General features: G+C 57.9%; 1 protein-coding gene across 2 annotated transcripts in view; it reads right to left on the bottom strand.

The window, feature by feature from the left end:
- Positions 1–21,957, bottom strand: part of BCR (BCR activator of RhoGEF and GTPase) — a 97,657-nt gene that overhangs the window by 47,826 nt on the left and 27,874 nt on the right. For both annotated transcript variants that reach the window (XM_027088449.1, XM_027088450.1), the window contains exon 2: positions 499–665. In XM_027088449.1, the coding sequence (XP_026944250.1) occupies positions 499–665 (167 nt within the window). The remainder of the gene's footprint in view (positions 1–498; positions 666–21,957) is intronic.

The following is a 21,957-nucleotide window of genomic DNA, read 5'->3' as shown; positions in this document are numbered from 1 at the left end:
GCTGACTCACCAGCTCCGCCACCACCCCAGCCGTGTGCCCACGAGACAGGCACCTGCAGGATGCGCCGGCCTGCACTCGCCATGGACCTCGGGGCCTCAGTTCTCCATCTGTAGAGTGGAGGTGATGGCGGGATCATTAACGACAATGAGACCCCAGGAGAAAGACCCTGGAAAGCGGATGAGTCACGTCAGCATCTCCTCTGGCAAAAAGGGGCCAGTGCTCTGGGTGTGGACCCCACCCTGCTCGGCACCCTGCTGGGGCCACCACCCCAGTTTCCGCTGCTTTAGACGGCAGCCGAGTTCTGGGCCTCAGCACGGTTGCCTGCCTCGTCCATGCCCCACCGACAGAGCCCCACGACCCCCCAGCTCATGCTCCCGGCAGGCGGTCCCCACGCACCAGATGGGGGGATAAGGGCTTTAGTGACTGACTTCTGACTGTTGGCTGTCCCATCACCCACTTGCTACTGCTGGCACCCGCCCTCCCACCCCGGGACTCACCACTTTGGTGGACTCCGGTGCATCCCGGCTGCCCCTGCCCTTGCTGCCGAGGTGGGGCGAGGAGGAGGGTGAGTCATCCATGTAGGGCAGCCCGTCCTGGTGCCGGCGCTGCTCCTCGGCCCGGTCCGTGGCACAGCCGTACCCCGGCGGCGTCCCGAATGGTGCATCTATGTTGCAGAGAAGCAGCCTGTGTTAGAGCCAGGAGAGGGGCTCCACGCCCCACCAGTCACCTACAGGCGTGGAACAGGGGCCTCAGGCAGGCTGACCTCACCTTCACAACTGACGGCACCCAAAGACGGCAGCGCGAGGAGGGGATGAAGCAGCAGCCCCCTGGTCAGGCGACACGAGGCTGGGCTTTCGACAGCTGTGGGGCAGCGGGAGGGGGCCCTGAAAGGTGGACCCCAAACGCTAGTGTCTTGCCGTCAGGGACATTCTTTTCCCTTTGTGGGATCTGACCTGATCCTGCTGACCTAGGTGCAGGGCCAGGAAACAGGATGCAGGCCTCTCCCAGCCGAGTGTCCCTGTGAGCACAGAGAGTGGCTTATGCTACAGCAGGCTCCCTATTTGGGGGTACCTAGTTATAGAGCTAACACCTTCCTACAGGCACCTGACGGCAGTCAGCCCCATCCCAGGCCAAACCACAAAGCCCACACGTGCTTCCAAGCCCTTGGCCCTTTGGTAGCTCTGTTCCCAGAACTGTTTTAATTCAGGGGAGCCCCTCACTGGGACATCAACTCACAATGGCCCAGCCTGTTCCAAATCTCACATGAGGGCCACTTCTCGACCCCTTCCAAAGGGCACCCGGGATTTCCAAGAGGTCATCCCAACTGGGTTAAGTCACGTCACCATGACTCACCTGCAAGCAGCCCAGGCCAGGTGGGCACAGGGCCCAGCACAGGGCCACTCTCGGGCTTCCAGAGCCTGAAACGGGACTGTTCTCACTTCCTTCCGTGTGGGCAGCCTGGAGGAGCTCATGGCAGGCTAAGACCGGCCACCGAGCTGCGGGCGCCCACACGGCCAAAGTCCCAGCTCCCTCCCACGCCTCTGCCTCACCCCATTCCTCCACCTCCAGTCCCAGCTGGTCACATGCCTTCTAACAGGTGTCCTTAGCCCTGGCTACAGGGCAGCATCACCTGGGGAGCTTTGAAAACAGACCGAGTCAGATGCCCGGGGTGGCCTGGGCCCTGGTGGCTGTAAAGGATTCCCATCGGACCCCAGCAGACAGCCAGGGCAGAGATCCTGCACTACCCCCACCCGGCCTGGCACTGTGCTGGTTGCCATGCCGATCCGCCCGTGTCCCTGGTGTCTGCACTCTGGTGCCAGCCGCAAAGGCCAGGCTGGGTTCTGCCTGTGTGTGTGTCCACAGGAGGGTCCCAGCAGAGGCTAGTTCTGGGGTGAGTGTAGCAGGAGGACCCCAAGAGCTGCACAGAGGCACCCTGGTACCTCTTAATCCCATGGACCCTTAATCCACGGACCATCATAGGGGCTTTAGTTACCAAGATTGTTGTGTTATCACCCACAGACCCCCTGGACTTTGGGTTTTGTATTGTCCTTGCAGGATAGTCCGAGGCCATGGTCAAGTTCTGCCTCCTCCTCCTGAGAATTTGCAAAGGCACTTAACTAGCTTTCACTCAGGATCCCCAAGGACAGCTGGGGAGGGGTCAACTGTATTAAAAACCACAAAACCCTGTTAATGCAGAATCCTAATTCCATACCCCACCCTCCAAAACAGGTCTGACTCCAGCTTCCACTTCCTTCTGGGAATCACAGGTTTGTTTGCTTGTTTAAATAAAATAAACACGAGGCCTTCTTTTCCTAAATTACAGCAACCCCTACTCGAAACGTGCCAACCACGGGAGCTGCTTCTGACAGCAGCTGGGCACGGGCGGAAGGCTTCAGTTGCCAAGGCCTCACTCCCCGCGAACCTGAATGGTCCCCCTGGGCCACGGGGCTCTCTGCTCTGGCCCTGCAACCTGGGACTCACCCTCCAGGTGGGGCAGGTGGGCAGCTCTAAGCCGTGGTAGGAATGTCTCAGAAGCGAGAGGCTCTGGTCTTGTCCAGGGGGCTGCACACCTGAGATGGTGCGGTTCACTTAAGCCGTCCATGTCTCAGTTTTGCTGACTTAAAATTGGGCCCGTGAACTCGACAATGGATAGAGGACCCCTCAGCTCTAAAACATCACTGTCACTCTTTAGGGCGGCCGGCCACGCCCTCCCCACCTCCTTCAACAGGTCCCATCCTCTGCCCCCAACTCCTCCTCTGGGCCCGGCTTTTCCATTAGCTCAGAATTACCAGCGTCCGCATATCCTAAGAACCTTTGAACTGTTTTTAAAAAAATAACAATCTTGGGCTTCCCTGGTGGCACAGTGGTTGAGAGTCCGCCTGCCGATGCAGGGGACACGGGATTGTGCCCCGGTCCGAGAAGATCCCACATGCCGCGGAGCAGCTGGGCCCGTGAGCCATGGCTGCTGAGCCTGCGCTCCGCAATGGGAGAGGCCACGACAGTGAGAGGCCCGTGTACCGCAAAAAAATAAATAAATAAAATAAAATAAAAAATAAATAAATAAAATAAAAAATAACAATCTTAAAAAGTCAACATATTCTTTATCGCCTGGAAGAACACTGAGCACGCCACCTGATTTCCAGGCCCGTGACTGCGCTGAGCTCATGACCAAGGTCAAATCAACACTGAGTCTCCAGTAAGAACTTCAGGGTCAGGCTCAGGGCCCCAAGGCTCACCCCAAGAACTGCAAGAATTCATGTTTGTGAAACCACGTGCTGGTTCCACGATATCCCGCCTACAACCTGGTGCGAAACCAAGTCATCCCCCCCACCCCGTGAGGGTCTGCTGGCCCGTGTCCAGGGGGACCATAGGCTCCGACGTGGATGCTTCACCCCCACCAGGTGAGACTGAGGGGCCAGGTTTGCAGCCAGATGCCATGGCGTAGTGAAGAGGCTCCCTGGCAACTAAAAACCCAGCCATCTTCCCTCTGCACACACCTCCCCAAACCAACGTCTGAGGAACTGATGCTTTTAAGCCTGAGTTCTGGGTGGCTGGCCACCCCTCCTGCATCCCACCTGAGGGCTCAGTCTACTGTCCAGCTCATCTGGACTCAGCACCCCTCATTTCACTGACCCCCCAAGACTGCTCCGATGCAAGTGCGATGGGCGGGAAGAAAGCCCTCAGTTGCCTCTTCCCGCTTCTAACCAGCACACAGGGACCTGCCTTCCCCTCACCCTGTGGGAGGGTCTTCATACCTGAGGTCCCCACACCACAGGGGTCCCCCTCCTCTTGAGCACAAGGTGCATTCTTTGGGGATTTGGAAAGCCACTGTCTCCCCAGAACCAGAGCAAAGTGAAAGAGAGGCCTTGCTCTCCCCTCCTCTGCCAGCAACACCCAGCGGGAAAACCTCTCTGGGCCTGGCCACCTGGTGACACGGTGGCGCTGAGGCCAGGCACTTCCTGCAAAGCTCTACCCAAGGCTGAAGCCAAACACAGGAAAGAAGCGGGCATGGGCCTGGGATCCCATGGCTTCTAGAGACTCAGTGAGATGAAGGAGGCTCAACCCAACTCAGAGCCAGAGGGGAAGGGGGAAAGAGAGGGAGGGGGGAGGGAGGGGGAGGGGAGGGAGGGGGAGGGGAGGGAGGGGAGGGAGGGGAGGGGAGGGAGGGGGAGGGGGCAGCGAGGCTGAGTCACAGCTCCCGGCTTAGTGTGGAAAAAGGTTTGCACAGTGAAATCTGAAACCTCCTCTCCAGGCAAGTTGGCTCAGCAGCCTCCAGCCAAGCACTCTGCAAATCTGCAAATCTGCAAAATCCATCCTCCAATGCAAGGAAAAAAGGCAGCCTCCACCCCGCCTCCAAAAAAGCAGAAGGAAAAGGGTCGGTTCGGCCGGGGGTGGGGGTCCCAGTCGGTGCCCAGGTCCCATCCCCTTCTTACACCTCAAGGACGACACTGGTTTAAAAAAATCCTTCAAAAAATTAAACATAGAATTCCTATATGATCTAGCAATCCCACTTCTGGGTATGTACTCAAAGGAATTGAAAGCAGGGACACGAACAGATATTTGCACACCCCAGTTCACAGCAGCACTATTCACAAGAGCCATCGATGGGTGACAGATAAACAAAATGGGGTCTATCCATATATCCATACAATGGAATAGCACTCGTCCTTAGAAAGGAAGGACATTCCAATATCTGCTTGCAACGTGGATGAACCCTGAGGATGCCATGTTAAGTGAAATGCGCCGGTCACAGAAAGACAAATTTACTCTATGACTGCACTTATATGAGGTCCCTAAACAGTCAAATTCATAGACACAGAACGTGGAATGGTGGTTACCAGGGGCTGGGGGTAGAAGAGAATGGAGTTACTTTTTAATGGGGACAGAGTTTGGTTCAGGAAGATGAAAAGAGTCCTGGAGACGGATGGTGGGGATGGCTGCACAACAACGTGAGTGTACTTAATGCCACTGAACGGCACACTTATAATGATTAAAGTGGTCCACTTTATGTTACATACATGGCACGTTCCTAAGCCCCTCCCGCCAGTGGGAATGGTGAGGTGCCAGTACCGGGGGAGCAAACGAGGGCAGCTTCCCTTAATCTCTAGCAGCCCCTCGGCAATCACACCTAAAATAAGCACAAAATAAGCATAGAACAGAAACTTCCAAGGGTGTGCTCCCTGAGAGAGGTCTGGGTGATGGCCATAGGCTCCAGGACACCCTCCCACCTGTACTGTTGAGCAATAAAGACGATAGGGAAGCCTGGGCTTTCTCTGTAAATGCAGCCTCAAGGGCAGCCCCTGCCACCACGCTACCCACCCGTCAACCTGGCAGAGCCGCACGCCACTCCGGGTCCGAGCCACCCTTCTCCTCTGAGTTCACACACCCCTTCCCGGGCCTCTTCCCTGTCCACCTGCATTCTCCCCAGCCAGGATGGATGAGATCCCTGCCAGCCGGGCTCCTGAGGTCAGAGGAGGACCTGGCCCATCGCAGATCCGTGCCTGCAGCCCCCCGACGCTGTCCTCCCTGCCCTGGCAGAGCCACGCCACACCAGCCCGGAAAGCGCCACCTGCCCCCGGACCAGCCTCAGTCCCTCAGCCCCTCACAGGGCCCCCAGGAGCCTCGACACGCCCCTCCTCATTTCTGCTTTTGCACCTCAGGGAGCAAGACCCCCTCCGAGGCCTCTGCCGGGCCCTGCGGGACCCCCGCTGCAGGACTCCCATGAAACGTGTGCCCGGACCTCTGGCTGCTCACCTCCTGGGGGCAGCCGAGCAGGGGGGCCCTCCCGGACCGGAGGTGCCTGGAGGGTCCCCAGTTCCCACCTCGGCTACCTTGCTGCTGCGAGATCCCAGCCCCGTCCCACCCCTCAGGTCAACGCGCCCTCCCCACCCCATGAGTCTGGAGCAGGCCCTCAGGAGGAGCAAAGGTTACAGCTCTCAGCCCTCCCTGCCCAAAACAGACAAGGGACGAAGGAGAGAGGCCTGGGGAGCAGGGAGTGGCTCGCTGATAAATACACATGGGGTCAAGAGGACACAACAGGCGACTTCCCTGTCGCTCCAGCGCTTAAGACTCCGTGCTTCCACTGCAGGGGGCACGGGTTCGATCTGGGAACTAAGATCCTACAAGCTGCGTGGCGCGGCCAAAGAAAAAAACAGAAGACAGAACAGGAAAAGGGGCACCGGGAACTCGGGCGGGGCGACAGGAAGACCCTGGCAGCGGGTGGTCTCCATCCCCGTTGACACTGCCAGCAGAGGGCTGGGCTGTATTTATTTACAGAGTTAAAAGCAGATCAAATACTGGCTTCCTTCCTGCGTCTCGGTCAGCTGCAGCGTGAGGCAGCCCTGGAGCCCTCACCACATCGCATGGTGTCTGCAGAAGCCCCCTTCCCGGCTCCTGCCCTCCTCTCCCGGTCCCACACCCCTTCCCGGTCCCAGGGCAGCAGCACAGTGGTGCTGGTGGTGCAGTGTTGGGTACTTTCACAGATAGCAGCTCACATCCTTGCGGGGGGTCCTGCCAGGTAGGCATCGCCCCTCTGGGAGAGGCTCAGAAAACTGGGCGGGGAGGGAGGTCCAGGTCTCACCAAAGGGCCCACAGGCTCCACGAGACACAGCTGACTCTGGACCCCACACTCATCCTGAGCTTTGAGCCCTCCTCCTCCTGCTGCCCTGTGTGCTGAGAGCAGATTCCGTCTGTGGGACGGGCCACTGGTCCTGGGGCTCCGTGTCCAAGGCTGGCTCCTTTATTTGTAGCAGAACTTGGGTACAGTCAGAGGATGTCTGTGGTGCTACAGGGAAGTAAGTTCCCCAAACAGTGAAAACCCCTCAAATCTTTGATGTAGCAAGTGGGTATTTTTGCCAAATACCTGCTGACCTTTGCCCGGCACAGCCTCTGGGCCAGGCACAGGGCTGGCCACCCACCCACATCATCTTGAATCCCCCCCCATCCCCTTAGGGGGCAGGAACTTCCAGATGCCCATTTTTCAGACAGGAAAACTGAGTCTCCGAGAGAAAAACTACACCCAGGTCCGCCGTGTGACCTGCCCAGTTCGGTCACCTTCCAAACACATTTCAAAGTGAAGACATTTTTAAAAAGCCGAACTGATAACCGTATGACTCAGCAATTACCCTCCTGAGGTATGTAACTCAAAGAGATGAAAACAGGTATTCAAACCAAAACTTGTACCAGAATGTTCAAAGAGCACTCTCTTTTGCAATATTTCAAAACAGTCAAAAGGTAAAACAATGCAACTATCCCTCAACTGACGAATGGATCGGGAGGGATAAATCAGAAGCCTAAGGGTGAACACACACACCACTATATGTAAGACAGATAACCGACAAGGACCTACTGTATATCACAGGGAACTCTACTCAATATTGTGATAATCTATATGAGAAAATAATTTAAAAAAGAATATATGTACACGTATAACTGAATCATTTTGCTATACACCTGAAGCTAACACAACACTGTAAGTCAACTATACTCCAATAAAATAAAACAAAAAAAACTGATGAATGGATAAGCACATCGATATACCAAAGTGGTCTAGCCATACAAGGGAATATTACTCAGCCTTAGAAAGGAAGGAAGTATTTACACAGGCTACAGCATGGATGAATCTCCCAAACATTATGCCAAGAAGGCAGCCCCCAGAGACCCCCACTTACTGCCTGATCCCATTTATATGAAATGGCCAGAAGAGGCACATCCAGAGAGACAGAAGGCAGGTACCTAACGAGTACGGGGCTTCCTTTTGGGATGGTGAAAAGGTTTGGGGGGACTTCCCTGCTGGTCCAGTGGGTAAGACTCTGCACTCCCAATGCAGGGGGCCCAGGTTTGATCCCTGGTTGGGGAACTAGATCCTGCATGCCGCAACTAAGAGTCCGCATGCTGCAACTAAGACCTGGCGCAGCCAAAAAATAAATAAATCAATATTTTTAAAAAAAAGAAAATGTTTGCGAACTAGATAGAGGCAGTGGTCGCACAACATTGTGAATAAACTAAGTGCCAGTGAGTGGTTCACTTGAAAATGTTTAGTTTTCTGTTGTATAATTTCATCTCAACAATATAAAACAGAACAAAACGGACCTGATTTTCTCTCTTAAACAGGGACCTCAGAACATAATCCAGCCATTTCCTGAAGACCCGGAGCATCGTTCCGGACAGAGGTCAGTACGGCCTGGCACTGTAACCCCAGGCCACCCACGGGCAGTGAGAGGCTGCCGCGCTTTCTGAGATATCTGGGTGGTTCTTCTGTTTTCTCCTCCACCGTCAGGCTGGCAGCTGTCCCTTCCTGCAACTACACCACGTGGGTCAAAATCCTTTCCATCGAGACATCCCCCATCCAGTCAGCCGCTGCATCCTGGCGAGAGCCTGCCGTCAGAGCCCGTGGTTCTGTGGGAGAAGGAGGGGCAGAGAGGGCACCCCAGGAACCAGGACCTCTCAGCCTTCATGCTGCCACCCCAACAATGACATCACCAGGCCAGTGTGGCAAGTCCCAGCTGCCCGGGCAGGGGGAGCTCACAATTCAGACTCACAATTCAGACTAGCGCGTGCCACACAGAAGGCCCTGAGGCTGGTTAAGTCCCCACAACAGGCCGGAAAATGCAGTCGGGAGGGGCCTGAGCTCGTCTCCAGGCAGCCCCAGGTGCCCAGGCTGAGCTCTTGGGGTGATGGGCTGACAGCTCCCACGGCCCCTCCCACCCAGGGTTTGGGCTCCAGCTGGGTGGAGCTTGAATTGCCTGAAGGTCAACTCTGCCCAGGACTTTCAGCACTAAAGCCCGAGTGCCCCCAGTGTGGGCAGATGAGGACCCTCCCCAATCAGCATCTAGAACATTAGCAAAGGACTCTCTTCTGTCTCCAAGGACCCACCTGAGCCTTTTGCTCCCAGATCCTCGGGAAGGGAAAGATCACTTATGCTCTGGGCCTGGGCCGGAGCCAGCTGGTGCTGGGAGGGGCGCGCGGAGGCTGCAGCACCAGCTGCGGGGAGCTGCAGCCCTCAGGCCAAGATGATGTGACTGTTACTCTGCACAGCCTGACTCTGTGACCACGGCGGCAGTTTGGCCTCAGACAATCAAACTAATGTATGTACTGAGCACCCAATACTCAACCAAGACGTAGGGCACCCCTGACTCATGCTGGGCACGGTGCCAGGCATGCAATGGCGGGCACCACAGACCCAGCCCCTGCCCCCAGGAGTCACGTGACACATGCATCATGGCAAGGCCACCGATGAGGGGCAGCTGGACCCTCAGGCGGGCAGCAGAGACCGTTTCCCCGAGGAAGTGACCATGGAGTGAGGGGGCAGACGCTAGTTCCCCCAGAACGCGAGGCAGGAAGGACAGAAGAGGAGGCCGTGTGAGGATGGGGGCAGAGGCTGGAATGATGTGGCCACAAGCCAAGGAGTCCGCGGGGCCACCAGAGCTGTACGCAGCCCGGCCCCAGCTTCACTCAGTAAAGTGAAGCTTACTTCACCAAGTCAGTTGGACTTACTTCTGCCTCCAGAACCGGAGAGCACACACATTTGTTGTTTAAGCCACAGTGTGTGATAATTTGTTATGGCAGCCACAGGACACTGACACAGACATAGCCCATGGTCTGGAAGAGACGGCCGACCCGAGGGATCCAGAAGGGCTTTACGGAGGTGAGGTCCGTATGAGACAGAAGGACTGGGCCTTCAGCCAGCAGAGACGCTGGAGGGGGTCGGGGCCTCCAGGGTCCCGCATGCGGGAGGCTGGGAAGGTGACGTGCGGGAACTAGAGGAGAGGCGGCAGCAGTCCTCCTGGGGAAGCTGTGAGCTGTGGGCCGAGGACTCGGGCTTCATTTAGGAGGAATCAGGGGCCTCGAAGGTCTGCAGCAAGAGTGGGGCCCGGGGGCTAGCGACACTGGCAGGATGTCTGGGTGTGGCGCTGGAGGAGGGACCGGCCGCAGGCTTCTGTGACGGTCACTCCAGGTGAACCGGTAGAGGGCCCAGCTTCAGTGGGATCAGACAGCAAGACATGGACACACAACAGACAGGGCCAGACCGAGGGGCTTGGACGGAGGGGAGGAACAGACCTCAGGGAAGGAGGTGGGAGGAGCGCAGTGGTGAAGGCAGCAGGATGGCACCTGCAAGAGGGCAGCGCCAGGCACAGGACCGTGGTCTAGGAGTGGAGGGGAAGCCATCAGCATGGTCCCTCCTTGCTGGCCCAGGTGCCCGGCCAGGAGCCAGGTCACGGTCACTGCATGGCTATGCCCTCCTCCCCCAGCCCATTCCCACTCCAAAGAGGAAACACGGAGGGTAGGAAAGAAAAGATGGCAGGAGGGAAGGGCTCCCTACCTGGGGGACACCACACGGAGCCCAGCCCAGGGCCCAGCCACCGGCAGGAGGACCCACCTTCCCCACTTCCACCTCGGCACTGCCCCTCCTGCAGGAAGCCTGGGGAGGGTCCAGAAAGGAGGTACGTGTACACCGTGTTCACAGCAGCATCATTCGCAATGGCTGAAAGGTGGGGTCAACCCACGTGTCCACTGGCAGAGGAATGGATGAGCCAAATGCGGTCCAGCGACATAATGGAACATCACTCAGTCTTAGAAAGGAAGGAAGTTCTGCTCTACGTGACGGGCACGGATGAGCCTTGAGGACACTATGTAAGTGAAATAAGCCAGTCACAAAGGACAGATGCTATAGGGTCCACTGGTCTGGAGACATCGGTTTGCTCAGGCTGCCATAACAAGATCCCACAGACTGAGTGGCTTAAACAACAAAAACTTATTTTCTCCCAGTTCTGGGAGCTGAAGTGTGAGATGGGGCGCCAGCTGGGTTGGTTCTAGGGCGAGCTCTCTTCCTGGTGCGCAGATGGATGGGCTCTGGCTGAGTCCTCATCCGGCCCTGTCTGGTTGCATGTTCGTGGACACAGTGAGTGTAGCTACCATTGGGGGTTAGGGCTTCAACAGATGAACTTCAGGGGGACATCAGTCCATGACAATCAGTCCACGACCTGTGAGGTACCCAGGTCAGGTAAATTCACAGAGGCACAAAGTAGAATGGTGGTGCCGGGGGGCTGGGAGAAGGGGGAGTGGGGAGTGACTATTTAATAAGGACAGAATTTCTGTTTGGGAAGGTGAAAAAGTTCTGGAGATGGATGGTGGTGACGGCTGTACAACAACGTGAATGTACTTAACCCATTGAACTATACACTAAAGGATGGTTAAGGTCGTAAATTTTACGTCGTGTATATTTTAACACACACACACACACACACACACACACACACACACACACACACACAAATGATCTGCCAGGTTTGGAGATTTAAGAAACAAACAAACAAAAGAACGGCAGTGTTACGGGTTGCACTGTGTCCCCCAGATTCATATGCTTAAGTCCTAACCCCATTACATCAGAGTGTGACCTTCTCCGGAGACAGGGCCTTTACCAAGTTGAAATGAGGTCATTAAGGTTGGGCACAATCACAACATAATCGTGTCCTTGCAAAAAGGGGAAATTTGGAGACAGACTGGCACACAGAGAGAACGCCCCGTGAACGGGAGGGCAGCTGTCTACAAACCAAGCAGGGCTCGGCACACCTCCACCCTCCCAGGGCACAGGGGCTGCGGCCCTGGCCTTGAGATTCCGCATTTTGTTTCTAGGCCCTGACTCTGCACCTGTTCCACCCACCTCCCCACACAGAGAGGACCGGGCACTCTGGCCCTCTCCTCCTGCAGCACGAGCCCTGGGCTCACCCCCTCTTCCTCCCCTGTCCGCCAAGCGAGGCCTGGCCCTGCCTTTCCCACAGGCAGAGGCCCTGGCGCCCAGCCCCACGAGCAGCTCAGGGGGAGTGACCAGAGTACCCTTATCTCGGCCACCGGCCCGGAGGGCCCGTTTATCTCTCCTTTCCACGCGGTTCAAAGGAAGCTGGTGCAGAAGTGGTGCGTGCAGGCACCGACTCCACAACAGGAAGATGGCGTGGGCGCGGGTCCCTCGGCACCAGCCGCCCCACGTGGTCACTCTTGCTGCCCAGGGACACACCTCTGGCCCCAGGGCTCTCCTGTCCGGAGGGCTGCCTCAGAGGTGGCATTTGTGCTGTTGACTTGATTAACTGTTCTTAGAGCTCTCAGCGGACTGGACAAGGGGACATTCAGGGTGACCTGCCTGCAGCACCAGGGTCCAGGTGGGGCCGGCTGCTGGCAGCGCCCGGGGTAGACACCGTTTCTTACAGAGCTCAGCTTCCACCTCTGCCTCCGGGAGGGTCAGAGGTCCCGAACTCTGAGGCACCTGTGAGCAGGGGAGGGCAGAGGCCGAGAGGAGAGCCCACTCCCCACCTGCCGCCTGCTGTGGTGCCGTGTCTGCCCGGAGCCCCTTCGCTCATCAGGGCAGGAGGGACTCCCTCCCGGACCTGGGCAGAGCAGCCCCCAATGAGCCCAGAGCGGGAGTGTGGGGGGAGGTGGGGAGGAGCCTGGAGCCGAGTGCTCTCTGGTCCTCTTGGCACCACGATGCGGGAACAGTCTCGGAGACCTCACTGCAGAGCCGGCACTGGGGCAGCTGGCCCAGCTGCTGCGGGGAGGATGTGCCCGAGTGTGTCTGGAGTGGAACTGAGGTCAGCTCCCCCGAGACGTGTGTGAAGCAGTGAAAGCAGCAGTTTGGGGTTGTGCCTTGGCTGCCCCCTTCCACGTACACACAGGGGACTCTGGCCATGGGGGACCTGGACCAAAGGCATCACCGGAGCCCAGAGCAGCTCAGGTGGTGATTATTGGCTTCCTCTCTGTGCAGCTCCAGGATCACTCACTCGGTGGACCCCACCCTGCTTCTCTGACCCCACCGACGGCAGGCTGGCCAGGTGCAGGGCGTGGGCTCTGTCAAAGCAAAGATGGCCGGCTGGAGACCAGACTGCGGGGCCCGTGCTTGGGGTTCTCACACCCGGGGACTCGGAGGGTGTGGGCTGAGTGCCCTCCTGCCCAGTCTGTGCTGGAGGCTGATCAGGGCTTTGATTTGGGGGAAATCCCTGTGGGTCTGGAGGAGGCCAGGGTGACCCAGGGCTTGGCCCTCATTTTCAACCTCTGGCATCACCCGCTCCAGCAGATAAGGGGGTGGGGGAGAACCGTAGGCCTAAGGAGTCCATAGTGAGTGACTGCTGGCCCCCAGTCTTCCTGAGCTCCAGCTCCCCCCTCTGAGGGCAGCCATTACCCAAGGCTCATCTACCTTTCTGGCCTCTGCCATCAGGAAGCTTGGGGGCCAGTTGGCACAGTTCATGCACCCCAGGGACCTCAAACACTCTTTGGACCTTCATTTTTGTTTTCTTCCCATGGTCTTATTTCACAGTTTAATTTCTGAGAGCTGCCTCAGTCCTTCTGAAAACAGGCAAATAAAACCTACAAAAACACACGCTCCACCCAGCCTGGCAAGCTCCCTGGCCCACATCCTGCTCTCCTTCCTTGGGACTTGGAGGCCCTGGTGCAGTGGGAGCCCCTCCTCTGGGAGGGGCAGGGTGGGGCGTCTCCCGAGAAACCCTGCAAACCTCCTCCTTAGGCTCCATAAGTGATTCATTTCCTACAAGTGTCCCGCGCTGTTTTCCAGCACAATCTCTGTTCTACATGAATCAAGATTCTGGCTCACGCTTTCTGCCATGACTGATGCGTCTTCCCTTTAGAACTATTCTTCCCACAGGGCCCGAAGTCATTCTTCTATAAGAGTGAGTGTGAGTGGTGTGCGTGTGTGTTTTACCTCTGCTGTATGTGAAGGGAGCTAATACATTCTTTTTGTCTTACGGTGTGTCACCTGTGTTGATGGGTTCTTGGCAGAGCTGAAGGAAGAGTCTCCCAAGCTGCGTAACAAATTTCTAGGTCTACGGTGATGGCAAGAAACAGCCAGGTTATGAAACTGAGGAGAGGAAGGTGGTGGGGACTTCTCCCGGTTACTAGGGCCGGGGTCAGCAAACTATGGCTCAATCCAGCCCACGGCTCGCTTTCGTAAATACAGTTTTACTGGAACACAGCACGCTCATTGGTCTCTGCAAGACATACAGCTGCGTTCGTGCTGTGATGACGAGGTTGAGTACTTGTGACAGATGCCACATGGCTTGCAAAGCTGAAAATGTTTACTAGCTGGCTCTTTGCAGAAACAAGGTAGCTGACCCCTGGTTTAGGATAAAAAGCAGAGGTGGAGAGGCCCCAGAATAATGGCTCTATGTAAAGACAGTCTCTTCTCAGCAGTTTTATCTTTTAAAATAGGTTTAATATGGAAATGCCAGCCCCCTCATTTCCACCTGAAAGGGGCCAGAAAAACTGGGTCATGAGAGCTAGGTCTGGGTGCAACTGATGTTAAACTTGGCTTGGGGACCAGGCCCAGGATCGGCCGCCGGTGGTAATCTGGAGGCGGCTGTGTACATGCTTCCGTGACAGGGAGCTGCCTGCTGTGAACACAGCTTCACCTTGAGCTTGCAAAAGTCCCCTCAAAGCCAAAACCACGCCAACCCTGAGCTGCCCGAACACACTGAGTAGTTGCAAGAGTATAAAGCAGAGCCTTGAAGAAAGCAGGTGAAGATGTGGCTTTGGACGGCCTGCAGCCTTGGACTAAACGTGCCGCTTGCTGTCGGCATTCTCCACTCTGCACCGTGTGCCCGGTGGCAGGAGGCGCTGTCACTGCGCTCAGCCTCAGCAAGGCCCAGCCGTGTAGCTCCCCTGACCACAGAGGTGAGGAGGGAGCCGCCGGGGCGTGTTGCCCTGTGGTCCAGCCTCACGGAGAGAAAGGGGAATAGCCGGCGTTTGAGCTGCTGGGGGCCAGAAGGAAGAACATCTTGACTGCAAGCATGGTTAAACACGGAAAAGCTGTCAGGGGACTGTGAGAAATTCCCATCTGGGGAGGGCTCTGGGGAGGATGAACCATATGCCTGGTGACCGGCATTGGCCTCACTGGCCCCCGGAAGAAAACCTTTCCCCCTCTCTGATTCAGCAGCTCTCTCCCCCCAGAACCCCCTGCCACAAATCGTTGGCTGATCAGATCCCAGCAGCACAGAGCCCCTGAGAACGTCCAAGGCCCTGAGTTACTGGAGGTTTCTTTTCTGGGATGGTTCTTGAACTGAAGAAATCTCCCGGGAGGCAGGACCATCTCACGAGGTCCTGGTGCCTGCTGTGCTGAGCCTCTTCAGGCCAGCCCCAGGGTGGCCTTGTCAGCCCTGGAGTGGTTATGGGCATGGGCGTGGGGGTGGGGGTCCCAGCAGGTTCCATTGAGAGGAACCCAGACTCTGGTCATCAATGGTAACAAATGTCCCACTCTGGTGGGGGGAGGGGGCGTTGATATGGTGGCAGCTGTGCCTGAGTGGGGGCAGGGGGCATATGGGAAATCTCTGGACCTTCCTTTCAAAGTGCAGTGAACCTAAAACTGCTCTAAAAGAAATAAAGTTTTGGGCTTCCCTGGTGGCGCAGTGGTTGAGAATCTGCCTGCCAATGCAGGGGACACGGGTTCGAGCCTTGGTCTGGGAGGATCCCACATGCCGCGGAGCCACTGGGCCCGTGAGCCACAACTACTGAGCCTGCGCGTCTGGAGCCTGTGCTCCGCAACAAGAGAGGCCGCGACAGTGAGAGGCCCACGCACCGCGATGAAGAGTGGCCCCCACTTGCCGCAACTAGAGAAAGCCCTCGCACAGAAACGAAGACCCAACACAGCCATAAATAAATAAATACAATTTAAAAAAAGAAAAAGAAGAAAGTTTTTAAAAAAGCAAACAACAGCTACAAAGAAGTCACTGCAGGACGTCCCTCAAGTCCTGAGATTCCTACCCCGTCCTCCTGCCCCCATCCGCCTTTCAGAGCCCCGGACAGCTATTTCATGTGATTTGTCCACACATTTTAGCTGGGGCGAGTGGGAAGGCTGGTGCGCTTTCTCCACCTCCCCTGGAACTGGGAGTTCACACTTCTGCCTTTGACTCTCCTCCTTTGTGTGTGGAGGTACTCCCTGGATTGAGCTCCCGGGAGCTCTCCTGCAGCCCCTCCTGAAACCCCTGAGCCTGGCCCAGCTGACACTTGCACTGCAGATTCAGGCCAGCCCTCGGGGGAGCCCCGTGTCCCTAACAACCAGGATGGTGTCCAGCTTGTGATGCTGGGAGCCCCTCTCTGCCTCCCTGGTTTCCTCGGCCGCATGCCCTGGTTGGGCCCATCCCTGCCCTGCTGCAGGACCCTCTGTGGATTTCCGAGGCCTGACTCAGAGGTCCTCACAGGGTGGCCACAGCTGCATGTTAAAGTTCCTGCCCACATTTCCAGGGGGAGAAAGGCTTCAGGCCACCTGTGCATGGAGACCTTTGCCAGTATGGGGATTCCTGGGGCCGAGGGATGCCAGAAGTTGTCCTACGAGCCAGCCCTGCCTTCCCAGCAGCCTCACGGCCAGCTGTCACCCACCCCTGCAGTTGTCCCGGACACATAGCGGTCCTCTGTGGCATGTGCCCCCCGTGGTATGGGGTTCCTGCTTCTCTGTGGTGGGGGCCATGGGTGGAGCAGAGAACACAGTGTCCGGGACCATCTGGAGGGGCAGAGGGTGTCAGGTGGTGATCGTTCCTCTCTGTATCTGTTTTCCCATCGTCAGATGGGAGTGATTTGAGGAATCTGTAGGGCTATGCCGGCATTTGCAGTAAGGTCTGTAACAGCCTGGCACGTGGTAGGTGCCTTGGGAAGGAGGGGCTTTGCATCCGACACGATTTCCCTAGAGGGCCGGGCAGTGCACTTGGAGGGAGGCTGAGCTGGCTGTGCTCTCCCCGCCACCGCCCGCTGCCGTAAGGAGTAGGCCTGGAATCCAGTAGGAACGCGCCATGCGTTCTTGCCCGGATACTCTAGCCACCTGCCCCATCTGGCCGGGCCCGTGCAGCACGTGGGCCCTTGAGCTATGCCCCCACCCATGCCCATTCCCACATTTTTGCCCCGTTTTCAGAAGGAGGATGGGACACCAGGCTAGAACGGCAGGTGGGGGAGGGAAGTCCCAGAAGAGTAAGTCATTGGGGTCTGCCACCCTCTCCCTCAGCCCTTTCCGGTTCCCCCTGTGGCCCTGCCTTGCCTGCCTGCTCCCTGGGGCGCCCTCAGCCGGTCCGAAGGCCGTTCATCCCCTGCACGCCACCCTGTCCATCTTCTCCAGCCTCCCCTCCCAGGGACTTGCTCTCCACCTATTAACTCAGACCTCAGCGTGAGCCCCTAAATTTTATGTTGCTCTCCAGCACTTGGAAGCCTTGAGACCCAGTGCTCGGGCAAGGACACTGTGCTGATCTTGAGTCCTGGCCCAGCTGGGCTGAGCACCCAGGCCCCAAAGGCCCCTGGGCAGGCACCTTCCAGGATGCTGCCTTGCCAAGAGCATTGCCCAGCACCTCTCCCTCAGGACGGGAGGCCAGAGGACCAGCTGAATCCTCTTTTTATTGATGAGAAGCCAGGGGCCCAGAGAGACACAGTAAATTGCCAAGGTCACCCAGCTGTGCAGTAGTGGGGCTGGGCCGGAGCCAAGCTCTGCTCTCCTCTGCATGTTGAGTTCTGCCCGGAGCCAACCAGCATGGAGGTGGCCACCCTGCCACCTGGAAAGGTTGGTGCCTTGGGGCAAACGGGGCCTGGCCAGGTTGGAGGTCGCTCATCAGCTGTGTCCCTGTGGCTAGTCAGCGAGCCCACGTGATGTGCCTGTGGGCACATGTGGCCCCTCAGCCTTGAGGGGAGATGGCCCAGGAGGGGGACACAATCGCTGCTATGCTGTAAGGATGTGGGGAGGCTTCCTTAACGAGGTCCCACGTCGGGGGCCAGACCAAGGGGCTTCTGTCCTGCGTCAGTTTGGTGACCACAGTGGGAGCTGCCGGTCTGAGAAGCTGGGTTAGGCTCCCTTTGGTGGGTGCACGTGCCTCACACATGTGCACACATACGAACGCACACAGATGCACACGCACACACTCAGGCACACAGACACTTCTTTGCAAGGAAGGGGAAGAACGTGGAGGGACAGAGATCCGCTCAGAGGGTTTCAGCCTGGACTTGGTCCAGAGCCTCAGAGAGAAGAATCTTTCCGGACGCTCAGGATCTGGTGGGAAATCTCCCGTGGGGCTCCTCTGCACCTGTCGTGGTCTCCCAGGCTCCTGACGTCCTCAAGCAGTGTCTGCGTTGGAGGATCCCGAGGGCCCGCGTGCACCCCAGCTCCCGCTTGGATGCTTGATTCTTGAAATGCGCACGGAGCAGCCCGTGCAGGTGTTTCCACGCCGCCCCCACCGGCCCCCTCCTGGCGCTGGCAGTTCCCTGCCCGGTGCTGACAGGGTGTTCTTGTTTGGAAACAGAGAAGACACCATCGCTGCTTTTCTTCCCCTTTCCCAACCCATGAGGCTGCGTTGGGTGCTGCGTGTCAGGTGCTGGCTCTGCGTGTGCAAGTGGTGGGCGGTGCGCCCCCTCCCCGTCAGCGCTTCCCCTCTGGGTCCCCAGGAAGCACGGTGACCTCGCCTGCTGTGCAAGGTGTGCCAGCCTGGACCATGGACACGTGGGGTCCCCGGGCAGATGCTGGAGGCTCTCCCTTTGTCACTAACCCAAAAAATCACTTCCAGTTTTTGTGATTCAGAAGTGAGCCCAGCCCCTCACCCCTCAGATGTCCTGAAACCCAGCCGGGTCCTCCGGTGGCCATCAGCTGGGGAGGGGTGGGTGGGGGGAATCTGTGCGAGCACTTCTGCGGAGACTAGCACACAGCCAGGCTCTTGCACAAGGTGGATGGCAGTTGTACCCCGTTGTCTTATCAGTCTGTTGCCTTGTGGGTCCAGCGCCCCCGTGGGCTGGTGGTTACGTGTGGGTGTGGTTTGTTTCTTTTGATCTGGCCCTGGGCTGGTGAGTGAGTGGGGTGGGGGATAGCGCCTCCACAAATAGCCCCCGTGTCCCGATGGTCAGTGGTCTGAGGAGGGACAGGAGTCGGATGAGTGTGTAAGGAGGGTTCTAGTATCTGGACACAGGTTGTGAAGCAGGTAGAAAGTCGAAGGGGCTCATGCACGGTGGGTGGGAGAAAGAACCTGGGGGAGTGACCCTTGGTGGGTGAGGGGGTCAGATTTTTCAGGGGGGCATCTCAGAGTGCCTTCCCCCCAAAGGCCAAGGGGCTGCACCCGTGGGGGCTGACTCCCCAGGGCTGAAGGGCATAGCGGCTAGAGGCTGGCTTGTCACGCCCGCTCTGAGGCCTCTCATGGGACACTTCGCTGGGCACTGGCCAGCCCAGGTGCCTGCCAGGTTTTAATGCCCCCCAGAGAAAGACTGGTCCCACCACACAGGTTCCTTGAGCTCCGCCATTCGGTTCCATGTGGCTCGGGGCACGGCTGTCTCCTCCCCAGGATGCACCGTGGCTGAGTAGCTAGCAGGCCAGGGGAGGCTTGTCTGCACCGCCGCTGCAGGGCTAATGCAAGCGGCCTCTCTGGAAGGGGTGGGAGGGAGCTGCTGGCTCGAGTCCAGCCGTCCAGATAGACCAGCTCCACCGTCTGATTGCCCTGGGTGACATTCCCCAGCCCCCAGCCAAGAGCAGAGCGTCTCAGGCTGGAGTAAGGCGAGACCTGGAGACATACACCTGCATGGCTGGGACTAATTCTGAGTCTCAGAAACGCTTTAGAAAGCGTGTTATGTGGGGAGGGTCCTTGTGGGCAGAGCCCTGGGAATAAGCAGTCGGGCTCCTTCATGGTGACGGAAAGGGGACTGACACCTGTCGGGTGCCTGCTGTGTGCCATGCGCTGCATGGGCGTGTGACCTGATTGGTCTCCGCTGTGTTCCTGTGCAGGGGGATGGCGGTGCCCGGTCTGGAAGGACAGAGACATCAGGTCAGTGACCTGAGGCAGTGGACTGGGGCCCAGGGGTCGGGCTTGTTTTCTTCAGGCCTGCTCGGAAAGCCCGAGCTCAGATTCTGCGCCTTTAACAGTACCCGCAGGAATTGCTGGCCTGCGGTGTGCGTGCCGGGCGGGGTGATCTGGCTGAGCCGAGCTGGTGTTCTACCACACGGGTATTTCTGGGAGAAGCGCCAGGCTCAGAGCTGGTGTCAGGTAGCCCTGGGAGCCCTTCCGGATGCCTCGTCCTCCCTGGATCACACTATTCTTGAGGGAAGGGCCTCTTCCTAGCGGATCTACACCTGCCGGGCCCAGGGCCTCCTGCTGCGTGGTGGTCCCTGCTGCCCTGTCTGCAGATCGAGTCTCTCTGGAGGACTCGTCTTCCCCAGGAGGTGTTCAGAACCAATACCCCAGGCCCCACGGGAACCTGCTCTCCTGGTGGTCTGTGGATGGCCAGTTGGAGCCCTAAGTGGGTGTCTGGCAGCTGTGCCCACTGGGGGCAGCATGACCAGTCCCATTTCCTGCCACGGGCCAGGGCAGCAGGACAGGAGCCTGGCTGACTGCGGACTGAGCCATGGGGCTTGAGCAGGCTGTCACACCACAATGACAACTGGGATTATCACTGGAGGTGGTAATTCCCACATGACAGTTTCAAGTTTCAGGTCAAGAGCTGAGGCTAGTCCTCCATCTCCTCTCACATCTGCACAGAGATCCTCGCCAGCTGACTCCCCTCCTGGTTCCTCAGCTGTTTTTGAGACCCTGAGCCCCAAGGGGTGGGGAAGCACCTCGCATCCAGGACACTGGGGGGCCGCACCTTCCTGGTGGGTGGCTCTGAGATGGTGGCTTTCAGAGTGGACCAGAGGGACAGGATCACCGTGCCAGGGTCACCCCGACCCACGGCGGCCTGACAGGTGCCACGGGCCCTGCTGACACATGACTCCCAGCCCCGGGAAGAACCTTCCCAGCAGCCCCATGAGAGTGGGCCCCATCCCATTTCCCAGAGTGGAGCCCTCAGCCTGGTGGACGTAGAGGGCAGCACCGAGGGTGCAGTCGGGCAGGAGAACGTGGTGTAGTTTTCTGGAACATAGTGCCAGCAGCCGTCGCAGGCTGGACCACGTGAACAGCCGAGGCTTCCAATAATTACGATGTTTGTGCTTCTCGACGCGTCCCCCTCTGGCAGGGGCCTGCTTGTCACCGCAGGGGTGCGTGGGTGGGCTGTCATTATCTCCACTTCACTGGTGGGAACGTGAAGAGATGAAACAAGTCCTCTGGCCTGCAGTGAGCCTGGCTTGTCTGTTGTCTCTCTTTTCCGAAGGGATGATTAGAGGTCAGGTGGGGGGAGGCTGGGAACAGCTGGCGTTATGTTCCCTTTTCCAAATGTGTGAGTCCAGGATGCGCGAGTTCCTGGCACTCCCAGGATTCCTGGGCAGAGAAGGTTTACCAGAGGGAAAATGAGACTTTGAGACCCTGCACCTCCGGGTCTGGTCCTTAGCCTCTGACATCTGCTCACATCCGATACATCTCAAATTCTGGTGTAAAATACCAGATTAGCACTGCCTTGTCCCAGACCACTCTGGGTTCAGTCCCAGGGTGTCTGAAACTGGGGATCCAGCTCAGGGTGTGGCTGGACCCATGAGGCTCCAGGAGGTAGCCTTGGCCGGGGAGACCTGCCTGCGTGGACCCCGCTTTGCAACTCAACTTGCCAGGTCTGGGGCTCAGGACCCACGGCTTCCACTTGTAAACCTTCAGCTTTTCTCTGAAAACAAGGTGCCCATGGCTCTCTTGCGAAGATGCTAGGATGCTCACTGGTTTGAGGCAGTGCACCTGGCCAGTACCCGTTGCCACTGCTGGGTGTTGCCTTCCACGGGTCTCAGAGCCCTTGCAGATGCACCGCCACGTGCAGGATTGCGCACATGCTCTCAGAGACATGCGAGGGAGTGGGCGTCCTCCTCTATGACGTGAGGCTCAGAGACGCCTGTGTGGACGGGCCAGAGCCCAGCCCCGAGCCACTGCTCCTCTCCCCCATGGGCTGCATGGGCACAGATACATGTACGCACACACACGCTTACGCACGCACATGCGCTCACAGACATGTGCACACCCACACCCTCGTGCACACATTCAGACTCCCTTGGTTGATCCCTCGTCCCACTGCTAGATGATGCCCCTTCCCCTGCTCTA

This window comes from Aethalodelphis obliquidens, unplaced genomic scaffold (assembly GCF_003676395.1).
Source record: "Aethalodelphis obliquidens isolate GAN/ISIS:26980383/991018 unplaced genomic scaffold, ASM367639v1 scaffold63, whole genome shotgun sequence".
Classification (NCBI taxonomy): domain Eukaryota; kingdom Metazoa; phylum Chordata; class Mammalia; order Artiodactyla; family Delphinidae; genus Aethalodelphis; species Aethalodelphis obliquidens.
The sequence above is the reverse complement of the archived record's forward strand: the minus strand, read 5'-3'. Positions and strand labels throughout refer to the sequence as shown.